General features: G+C 41.5%; 1 protein-coding gene across 4 annotated transcripts in view; it reads right to left on the bottom strand.

Annotated features, from left to right (window-relative positions):
• Nucleotides 1-11,866, bottom strand: part of arhgef18b (rho/rac guanine nucleotide exchange factor (GEF) 18b) — a 43,894-nt gene that overhangs the window by 4,998 nt on the left and 27,030 nt on the right. For all 4 annotated transcript variants that reach the window (XM_056378224.1, XM_056378223.1, XM_056378225.1 and 1 more), the window contains 10 exons: nt 11,616-11,689; nt 11,092-11,277; nt 10,715-10,861; nt 10,210-10,325; nt 9,565-9,633; nt 9,327-9,374; nt 8,820-9,101; nt 8,541-8,690; nt 936-1,287; nt 264-383 (listed from right to left, as the gene is read on the bottom strand). In XM_056378224.1, the coding sequence (XP_056234199.1) occupies nt 264-383; nt 936-1,287; nt 8,541-8,690; nt 8,820-9,101; nt 9,327-9,374; nt 9,565-9,633; nt 10,210-10,325; nt 10,715-10,861; nt 11,092-11,277; nt 11,616-11,689 (1,544 nt within the window). The remainder of the gene's footprint in view (nt 1-263; nt 384-935; nt 1,288-8,540; nt 8,691-8,819; nt 9,102-9,326; nt 9,375-9,564; nt 9,634-10,209; nt 10,326-10,714; nt 10,862-11,091; nt 11,278-11,615; nt 11,690-11,866) is intronic.

The following is an 11,866-nucleotide window of genomic DNA, read 5'->3' as shown; positions in this document are numbered from 1 at the left end:
AGCATGTGAAATTGATAGGTGTTTACACAGGGTGAGGCTGGGCATGAAGGTTGCTTTAGAGAGGAACGTGATCGGGTGGAGTCGGGATTGCCCAGGTGGACAATGTGTGTGTCTCATGTTTGTGTGTCTGTGAGAACAGAAGTTTAATAATGCAGTAGGCAAGGACAGACAGGAGGAGATTGTGTTCGGGTCTGTCCTAACGGAGTGAAGGAGGGAGAGTGTGTGTTCACGAACAGTATGTCTGTGTGTGTGTAAGTAGGTACCCGTGTGGTGATGCAGGGCTGTCAGCGAGAGCTGCTGGTGGGGGCTGATCGAGCGCTTGGCCTTCTGGGCATTTTCGTCTCGGCCAGACAACTTCAGCATCTGCTTCATATCCACTGAGGCTAAGAGGAGGGGGAGGGGGGAAAAGAAAACAAGAGACAAACAAAGATAGAAGGTGATTTAATTGTAAAATTAGATTGCATTAGCAAACTGGAGGAGTCTGGCCCGGCCCCAATTTAGACAGCTAATGTGACCCTAATGATCCACTTAAATGATGCTGATCAGGTCAAGCTCATGTCAGGCACAGATGGCTGGGATATCAGTGACAGTGAGGAAGAAAAACCCAGAATACTGCTCTGATAAAGATCACCAGCAACAGTAAGAGAGAAAGGAATAAACATCAGTGCAACATTCATAAAACATTTTTAAAAGGGTACATTTTATTATCCTTTTCATATTAGTATTAGTTGGTGTATGTTCAACTGTAAGCAGCTGCTTTTAGTAAAATAAATTTCAACATACAGTCCTGTCCGCCCAGGGAGCTGCAGGCTGGGAGAAATAACTGAACACTTGAATGAGTTATGTGGATTCAATCTGTGACTGTGCAGTACCGCTCAACCATCCTGCCATCTATTAATCATGTGAAACTCCGTATCTGAAGTCTAACTCCTTACCTGTGCTGTCAGTGCGATGTGAAGCTTTACCACTCTTGCCTCCTTTCCCTTTGCCGCTGCTGAAGGCGGCCAGCTTGGTGGGGATCTGCTGCTGCACCCCGACCAGTTTGTGCTGCTGGTTGGTGGTGCTGAAGAGATGGAGCGGCACTTCTGTCTTCAGTGGCAGGGTGGAGGAGCCCGTCTCGCGCCGCAACATCACCTCAGGGCGCTCTGGATAGTCGGCTGGCGCTACAGACAAGCTGGCGCGCACTAGGGGCTTCTGAGGCAGGGGCAGATCGGAGGCGCTGGTGGAGCTGGTGAGGCCAGACGACATGAGGAGCTCCCCGTTCAGACTGCCAGACAGAGGAGCCACCTGGAGGAGGAAGAAGACTGTATGTTATTTGCTGAGACATGAGTCTTCTTCGAGTGTTGCAAACATCATCATATAAAACTTCAGTATTCAAGTTCACAAAGGACAGCTCCCAAACTACACTGTAATTATCCATATTTGTGGCTGGATTCAGTTTGGAGTCAGAGTTGTGGAAGGTCATGTTTGCATGTTGTGTGTGTGTGTGTGTGTGTGTGTGTGTGTGTGTGTGTGTGTGTGTGTGTGTGTGTGTGTGTGTGTGTCTGTGTAAGCAGGCTGTGTTGTGGGTTATGTATGTATGAGTGTATTTCTTTTGAAGGAAAAACTTAAAAACAGCTTCTTAAGAATGCAGAAGACACACATATAAATATATATACACATATTCTGCGTGATGCCATGTGTTATTACAGAAAGACAATCTACTGAGGAGAATGGTATTTATGGGCTAAAGAGGGAATCAGAAACACATGTGAGTCTTTCTGCTGAGCACACACTTTGGTAAGTTTGGTAATAGGCTTTTGATGTATTCCAAGAGGCTCAAGGACAATACACACACACATACACAAACACACACACACACACACAAAATGAGAAACATAAAACCCTTAATAGTCCCTGTGCACATAAAGACATGCCTAACAAAACAGGCAGAGCTGTTAGACAAGCAAGGGAACAAGAAAATGGCTCTCATGACATCAGTGGATGAAAGACACTGACTGCATTGTCCACTTAATTGCTAGACTGAAGGAAAGAAGATCTAGAGATTGTGTCAACATCATCATCCAATCTGCATTGAATGAGATGGACCAGGAGGATTTCTGCAACAATGGAGTGGTGTAGTGTTTGTATGGGTTGGTAATCCCACGTGTTGCATGAACTATAAAAAGAATCTTTTCACTGGGCTATTGTAAAACATCCTACACCAACAAAAAACAAAGTTTAAACCCTTCAATAACACTGTTGCACAATGTGCTGCAGAAGGCTATTTGTCAAAACATAAAATACAATCAGGCAAAAAGAAGTTCAGAATTTACTTTGCATCTTTGTACAGCCACATGATAATATTTGATGTTCGCGTTGATCAAATCCAGGAAGAAAAATGAAGTTTCTGAAAAACCAGTTCCCTGAAGAAATTCTCAAATATAAGGGGCCCATTCTTTGCCCATATAGACAAGACATAGCAGCATTTCAGTGTGTGTCTGCCTGTTAAGCATTACAATGTAATATCACTTTTGTAATTACACGTATAGTAAACGTAAAACTTCAAGTTGTCCCTGTGTTTGTGACCCAACTGCAGGTCAGTTCAATCACCCCCAATACATGCATAATGAAAACTATATCCCTTTGGATCATGGTTTGATCAGTGTGCATGTTTGAAGGCTTAATATTGTTTGGATTGGAGCAGCCAATATCTACATACATTTGTTTATTAGACTATTTTAAGATTTATGAATATTTCAAAAAAGAAAGATGTTCCTTCTCTGAAATTGAATCCCAGCAGGAAACATAAGACAGAAAAACGTCTCCATTAAAATACAGATGATGAGGAGGAGGATGACCATGAAGACATTTGTTATATCTGATAAAATAAATGGTTCGGCTAGTAAAAAACATTGTCAATTGGTGTCACATTAATTGTCACATTAATTTGAAAGTAAACCAACAACATGAGGCTACCGACACAAGCTACCTTTTATCTGATATTTAATAAAAGGCTGATATCACTATAAATCACCAAACAAGTAGGTCAGTTCACCAAAAGTTTTGACTAAAGAAAATTAACTAAGTCTGGAAAGTCTCAGACTCCTCTGCTCTGTATGCAGTCCACACGCTACAAGATTGATGATGACGCAGAATACTTCCTGTGGCGATGGGGGACGCATGATGACTGTGTTTTACAAGGCATGAAGGGCAGACTCATCTGACTGTGACAGTGTGTGTGTGTGTGTGTGTGTGTGTGTGTGTGTGTGTGTGTGTGTGTGTGCGTGGAGACTGTAGCTTCCCCCCAGCTCTAACAGCAGAGCATGACGGGGTGACCTGAGGCAGAGAGGGGCCCTGCAGTTGGGAAAGTCTCCATACCTCCTTTCCCTCCTTCCACCATTCTCCCTCTTTCAGCACTCACTCATCTTGGAACACAGATGTTCCATTGTCCGCAGAACAAGGTGATCGGCTTTAACTGGCATAAACAGCAGGTTTCCAGGGCAGTAAACTGTGCGGAAGCTGCAGAGCACAAAGAGACTTGACTGACAGCACATAAACAATTAGCACTGGCTGTCTTCCAGAGGCTTCTGTTAATGACAGGCTTGGGCTAGCTAATTACACAGCCCAGTTCCTCTCATCCTGAAAACTGCCTGGATACTCCCATATCACCCATTTGATTAGTCATTAAGTTTGTTTCCAAGCAAAAATACCACACACTGGATGCTTTTAGCTGCTTAAATATGAGAATTTGCCGCTTTTCTTTGTTTTACATTATAGTAAATAGATTATTTCTGGTTTTAGATGGTTGGGTGGACAAAACGAGACATCTGATAACATCACCTTGGACTTCAGGAAATCGTGATGGACATATTGTTTAGTTTTCTGATGTTTTGTAGATCAAATGATGGAATGATTAATCAAGAAAATCTGCATATTAATGTATAATGAAAATAACTAAGTTGTGCCCATGAAACAATTAATTCATTAATTAAGAAAGCTGCAGAGAAAAGTGCACCTTTTAGTCTACATGCAAGTATTTTATTTTCCCTCACAGAGCAAATGATTGACTTCAACTCTGAGTAATTTGACAATATTTTAGTTGAAGACAGAACAGTACTGCACAGTGTTCATCCAACAGGTGGGAAGTAGCTACAGTGACAGATGGCGTAGAGAAAAAATATCTGCCCTCAAACTTGGTGTTGTGTCTTAGCCCTGCAAAGCAACTGTCATGTTCTCATAGTTACACGGGCTGATTATAGAAGAAGCAAGTCACAAGCATCTAGGTGTGTGCGTATATGGTGAAGGTGTCGTGCAGCTCATTGGGGTTTTTTCATCAGACCACAGGAACAAACTCAGACAGCAGCATCGTAAATCAGCCTGGAAACTGAGGCCGAAGAAGGGAAGAGATAACTCAGCGTGAAGAAGACACCAGCACAGCTCACTGTTTATGACTGACCTTTTGACATTTCACCCTTCCTATGTTTTAGCAACGTTCTCTGTCATGTTCTTGTAGTTACATCAGATAGCAATTCAGTTTTACATTTTTTTGCTCTTGTTAAAAAGTAGGAAGACCAATGGTTATTCACATATCCCTCAAAACGCTTTCCCAGCTTGCTGAGGATTTCATTTTTAACCTTGTAGTTGCCCAGCTGCTACCCTTTATTTTTCAGTCCATCAAATAAGGTTGGTGTATGTTTATTTCTTATTTTTTCATTGAATCTTGCTGTATTGTGCAAGTCCTTTCTCTGTCAATCAAAAATCAAAGAGTACAGCTCAAGCCTCTGCACACGCTTTATGACTTCACTTTCACAAGACTCTTATGCAATCAAACCCAAGGCTCTGTCCTAGTTCATGTCATGATCTTACTTGGCCTCTTGGGAGGAGGCCATAAGGAGGCCAAGTAAGATCAAATGAGGTAACGCATGAAAGAGATGTTCCTCTGAAGTCAGGACATGTCACAACTGGAACCGTTCTTACTCAAACTCTCACGTTAAGAAACGCAAACAACCATGGAGGCATGTCTTTTTTTATGAGGTCTAATCATAGCTCTATGGGCTTGCTGATGAGTCTTAATGTTGGGTGGTGGTGATAAATGTCTGTTGATATCAGGCTGGCTTAGAGCCTGGAATAGATCCTGAGGTCACAGCTGATGAAAAGATCGTTTGATGTGTTTGACGCAGAGAGGGAACAAACCGCATTCAAAATATCCCGAAATCACAGCCAAGAAAGTCCCACATCCGAGCCAACAGTATAGAACTGCAACCCATACATCCGCATGTGTACAAAACACACTACTTAACTGGTCTAAAACAAATATTATGGGCATGATTTAATGGGATTCCGAGTGTCTAGATCTGACCTACTTCGGTTCCTATCTTGCACTCTGTGTAACAAACAAACATCACACAGCAATCTTCCTCACCATCGCTGTAATTACCCGAGTCTCTGCATTACTCATCACAACAGATTAGGTCAATTCAGCCCGAGGTCATTCACTTCACAAGACCAGAGGCTGTGGTTTTCCAGGAGTCACTGTGAATTGTTCGAGGTACAACTCATGGTCAAAGACCTGCCTTCTGCAGTCAGTAATGAGATGATAAGTGCAATAACTCATGTCAGCTGGTTGTGTTTGTGTACGTCTTGAGTTAGGACAGTTAACTGAGGAGTGAAGCATTTTTTTGAAAGGTCTTCTTACCATGAAATCTTTGGAATGACACAGATGAAAATGGATGGTAGATAGGCAGCCAGATGTCTGAGAATTTTGTGAGAAAAGTTACTGTAAACAGATAAGAATAAAAAAAAGGGGGAAATGCATTTGCAAAAAAAAACACTGTAGCTTTTTTTGGGACATGTCAGGACTTGAGTGGACAGCGTTGTGTCATCCGTCAGCTACTCAGCTTGGTATGCAGGACAAAGATGCACTGGCCAATCAGAGATACTTGTCAGGCGTCAACCGGGTAGGAATGCCAGACAGCAGAGAGGGACTAAAGACATCACTGGAGACAGACTCAATCAGGAAAACACATCTTTATGGGAATGTGGCCACATTCGGTCCAGACCACCTCCGAATGTTGTCCGAGTGATCAGATCTCAAATGCGTCCTTAATGTGTCTTGGATGCATTCACACCTGTACTTGAGGCTGTCCACTTGTGATCAGATCACCCGAGACGCATGTTAATGACCAAGGCCACTGACTCATTGAGCCGGTAATTTTTCCTTTCTTATACATGACAGCATTAGTCAGCGTGAACAATGCCATCATTAGGTGTCATTAAGTAATGTTCATGATCCTCTCCCACTATTATGAAGTCCAGATTACTGGTTTTAAAAATTTACCCACCATTTAATCTGAAATATCTTTTTTTTTTTTAATTACTAAATCAGCCATCAGTTACTAATGTACACCACAGGAGAATCATGTGAAACGCCACACGGACAGCTGCAGAGTGGAGGGAGCAAGCCAAATAAACTATTGTGATGTGACATCAGGTGACCTGATGACTGTCCACTATAAAGAAGCACACTGTGTGTAAGGTTTATGGGGTGTGTCATTTTGTCTTAAAACAATGTCTAAATATTGCAGGGTAGTTTTGCAGTACTATTTGTGAAAGTGTGATAAAATCCTGAAAAATTCTTTAATATTAATTGCTGCATTAGACAAAGTCTGTTTTTTTGTTGCAGGACTGTTGTATTAGACTGCATTAGTTTTATTCATGAGTACCTAATAAACTGCCAACTGAGTGTGCAAATCTTGATATGGATATCAAAACATTCATATCATTCTGTATCTTGGTTTGTTAAGAAGATAAAATCTGTGTCAAGATAAAATGTCCAGTACTCCAGTTGCCTCATGACAATCAACCAAACTGCAACAGTCATACAGCCCTCTAAAAACACTAAAGGCTGATATTAAGTAACTTCACTGAAGCTCCATGACAGATCTGTTAGCACCAGGCGTGAAATTATAGTCAGTGGATCTTTCTCAAAGTTCCTCTCCCATGAAACTCACAAACAATGGCTCGCATTGTAGTGCATGGAGAGATAGAGAAGAGGGATATAAGTGAGGAAATACAGGAAGGAGAGCAGAGAAAAAGAGGTGAAGAGAAAGACCACTCTCTGCGTAGATGGATTGTGTGGTTGAGTGGTTAAACATGTATTCAGTTGTATGTCTGTTTGTCATTACGCTCATCTGTAACACACGTTGTGGGAGCTGAAACCAGTGCTTCTTTTCCACCAGTAAGAGGCTGAACTCAGGAACTAAATGTTCCTTAAGCAGCACATTCATGTTTCTCCTGCACCACAGTGGTCATGTTATGCGAATTACACTCATTATTTAAGAAGCAACAATTTGCGATGTCATGTGTTTGTGTGATGAGACAGGAAAACTGATGTTAGGAGGGAAATATTTAACTTGAAAAGGAGATTAAGGAGACCAGGTCAAAACCAAAATTGAAGATGTGGAACCGCTGTAAACAACTGATGTCATGGCATCCTATTTGTATTCTGCCCTTTTTTTTTTTTAAAGTCTCTAAATCTAGCAACAAATGTGCTGAGTTGGCAACAGTGCAGGCTGTAAACACCCACTTTTGCACCAATTAATTCATAAAAAAAAGAGCAATGGCCAATGGGGAAACTCCAACTCAGTCACGTGGCATTTGGCTGATCAATGGGGGAAATATGATCACTCAAGTCTAAGACTCAGTCGGTCACTCACGGCTGCCCCGCTGTTGCGGTCCAGCCAAAGACAACAGAAAGGCAAGATGTGACATGTTTCAGCTGAAAATAAAGAAGAATGGAAAGACTGTAAATGCAAACAATCTTGTGTGACTTTAAAATTAAATAAAATACCCGACTATGAAATCAAATGTCACACAATCTTTGCAGCTGATGTATCAAAACATCTAATAATATAAAACAGAAGAGAGACAAGGCACGAAGGTTTGGAAGAAAAAAAAAAACAAGAACACAAAATGGCCAAAGAGCACGAGGGACAGGAAACTGCTCCTGGTATTACCTCTTCCTCTAAAGCAGCTCGCCCTTGTCCTCATTTCTCTCCTTCTCACACACGACTTTAAAAGGGCCATTAAACCAATATAACGACCTTCAATTTAGAGTTTCATATTTTTCAAAAGTATTTTTATAATCAGAGTTACCTATAAAATAGACTAATCAAAATGTGTATACAATTAGTCATCAATCAATAAAACTGTGAAAAATACCTTGAAGTTATAATATGAAGTGTATCTGTAATAAATCACATTGTATCATTAACTGAACAAATATATAATTTGTTAGCTTAAACTTCATTTACATGTTTCCACACCTGTCTTGGCTATGAGGGTTCACAAGGCGTAAATTTCAACATATGCTAATGTGGTGACTGTTTGTCGACGAATGTGTGAACACATCTGTGTATGCAGATGCCCAATGTAGTGTGAACAGAAATGTTAAATGTTGTTTCCAGTTGCAACAGTTAGCTTGATGGTCTTGTACTGTATGATGATACAGTATTTTGCTTCACCATTATTTGACTCCCTCTCCACCACAGGTTCCCCACCTCAATGGTCTTCCTCTTGATCTTCTTCTGGTGTTCCAGGCGTTCCTTTTCTTTCTCCACAGCTCTGGTGGACTCTCTCAGTCTCTCCAGGTCCTGCTGGTACGTCTCCCTCTGCCTGTCTAGCTCCTCCTTTTCTTTTGCCAGATGTTCCTGCACCAAAACAATAACAAGCAATGTTGGAAAGTTTCTGTTAAATATTTACATCTAATGAGCAAAATCAGGCACAGAGCGATGGAGCCAGAAATTCAGGTAGAGGACAGAGCAGCAAGTGCATTTCACCTCCAGCCGCTTGCACTCCTCCTCCCTTTGTCGGAGCCTGGCCTCAGTGGCCTCGACTTGCTGGCGGTGCCTCTCCCTCTCCTTCTCCCAGCGCTGCTGCTCCTGCCGGTGCTGAGACTGCAGCTTGTGGAAGCTGGCCAGCTCTTCTCTCTGCAGGGCCAGAGTCCGCTGCTTCTCCTGCTCCAGGAGCACGTTCCCTCGGTGGCGCCCGGGCAGGGATGCCCGCTCTGTCAAAGAGGCCCGCTGCAGCTCGATGTAACTGTCCTGCTGTGATATGATGGCCTGGGGCAGAGGCAGGGAGAAGAGAAAAATAACATTTGGTAATTAGGGAACATATATTAATATTGTCCTGAGACAATTATTTATTTGCTATTACAGTGAAACAGAAAGTGAATTGAATTATTTGTTATGAAAGTTATCAAGTTACAAACCCCAAATAATCAATTAAATTTATTTATTTGTTGAAAATTTCAGATACAGCATAAACAGTTGAGAGGTCTGTTTTACCTGCAGACTATAGAGCCTTTGGGAGAGCATCACCACTCTGTCAAAGAACTGGACCAGAGACACAGACGAAGTTATCATAATCAAATAATCACCAGCATTTCCAAAACAATACAAGATTTCACTGGATTAGTAAACTATTCATGGGTACATCTTTTCAGTTCAACAGTCATGACTATGAAGATCAAATCCTGCAGTTTTTGTGTAAAACAAAGTGACAGATCAGAAATGGAGAGTTTACCTCAGCCTCGGGGAAGGAGTTGGACCAGATGCGGTTCCATCTGGCAGGAGAGCAGGAGCTCTCATCAACCTGAGCAGTCAGACACACAGAGAGTCATACTAATGATATAACATCACAAACACACTGAGTACTGCGCTGTACTGCTACAGATAGTAGATGCTGAAAACATTTAGAACATATGAAATTTGTTATGATAATATATAAAAGGTTTTCTTCATTTGTCAATTCTACACATCAAAATCCTAAAAAGGTTCCATTGAGCTATTGTTCATAGCCAAGGTAGTGGAATAAATACAGCATTTACTATTATGTTTGGCAAATAATGTCATTATTTATCATGTTTTATGTATGTTATGAGTAAAACTGGCTTTGATTTTCACACACCGCTCATTGTCATCAGCATGTCATTATATTTTGTCTATTTTGTCTGCCTGATCAAGCACCAGGATTTAGTGGAGTAAATCAATGTTAAGAGTATAATGCTTTATCAAGGCTTTATACATTTATAAACAAATGACATGACCTGTGAGAACAGGGTTACAGTAAACATCAGGACATGGAAACTTTCCAGATGACTTAGTCTGTTTACTATTTACAGGAAATAACACTGTGACTCATCCCAGTCAGTGCATGTTGAGCCCCTACCGTCTGCTCCAGGGTGTGGCTGCCACAGAGGTCTTTGAGCTGAGGGTCGGAGCTTGCTCTCTGGCTTCTGTCTCTGTTTCTGGACTCGCCAGAAGAGTTCTTCCTCACACTGCCATCTGGCACCGACACATCAACACCAACACACACAGAAACAGACAGAGTGACAAACACACACGCACAAAAATGATACACAGAAATATTCACAATTACAAACATTGCACGGAAACCACACACATATACATGTAAAACTGTGACCAACTGTAACTGACTTGAAATATTTTTCTTTTTTAGTTACTCATGCTGGCTTTGTCGCCAAGAAATTAGTTATTAGAAAACGATACACATGAATTAAACCAATAAAACCAATTCCAGGAATCAACAGCCTTTGAAGAAATTGTCAAATTTATTATTCATAATTTATTAATCTTATGAATGCCTCTGAAATACAACTGCAAAATCCATTAGCTGGTGGACTTCCTCAGGGTATGGAGTGTGCTGCACTCACTCTTACTAAGGATGGTGGGGCTGCTGTCATAGCCCCCAAAAGTATCCGCTCGTCTGGGCAAGGCCCCAGAGCCGCTTCCTTCCTCCAGTCGAGAGGCTGGAGCCTCCTCCCTCACTCCGGACTGCAGCAGGTTCTGGAGGTTCTCCACTGAAGTGAAAGAGATAAAAGTTAAGGTTGAAAGCTGGACAGAGAGAGAGAAGTTTAGGGGAACAGAAGCAAATGCAACAATGCTACAATCCACTTATTTATTACAAAGCTGCAGTGAGAACTACATGAACATAAAGTTGACAAATTGTTTGTAAAATTCACTCAATGCCAAGGTGCAATGCCTCTGCGTCTAAAGCAGATATACTGTACATCATGCAGCCTTGTCTTACCCTCAGTGATAGCTCCTTTGAGCAGGGTCTCCCCCTGCTGGAGGTCTGAGGCGTCTCCTCGAAGCAGAAGTCTAGAACGTGAAGCTGTGTCCTCTAGACCTGCCAAAGACTCTGCCATGTCTGCAAACAGCTGCAGCTTCTCAGTAAGAGCTTGCACAATTACTGTATCCTTCTGACTCAGCCGCTCTACAATGGAAAACATGAAATGGAACAAGAAAAGACCCAGACTTTATAAAACGAATCAAGGTTAACAGATTGTCACAAGTCTATTGTTGAAACATCCATACATGAATATCCATCCATACAAACAGATACTTATTAATTAATTAATTTTTTATTTTAACTGCATTGGCTGCTTTAAAAAAATAATTTGAATCCTTAAACAGTTTGAAGAGCTGTAAATAAAATCAAAGCAACTTCAACAATTTTAATGTTAACATGATACATGAGCACCCCCTAGTGGTCCGGTATAGCTAATTTTCAAGGGCAATGTTTGTAGTCTGTCATTGTTCTGATCTGGTTACCTTGAAACTCTTTGAACCTGGAAGCTCGAGCCTCTTCCTCCTCACTGATCAGCCTCTCTTCAGTATGAGGACAGCTGAGAGTGGGAGAGGACAGAACCCGGTACAGGTGGGCAGGTAGAAAGACAAAGGAAGCAAACTGAGTAACGCTCCTATACATTCTGTTTCATCAACTGTGGATCAACTGTGGATTGACATATATTACAATAACATTTTGTCTACACTTTTCACAATGGGTAAATAATTATCATAAT

Source organism: Seriola aureovittata, chromosome 6 (genome assembly GCF_021018895.1).
Source record: "Seriola aureovittata isolate HTS-2021-v1 ecotype China chromosome 6, ASM2101889v1, whole genome shotgun sequence".
NCBI classification, from domain to species: domain Eukaryota; kingdom Metazoa; phylum Chordata; class Actinopteri; order Carangiformes; family Carangidae; genus Seriola; species Seriola aureovittata.
The sequence above is the reverse complement of the archived record's forward strand: the minus strand, read 5'-3'. Positions and strand labels throughout refer to the sequence as shown.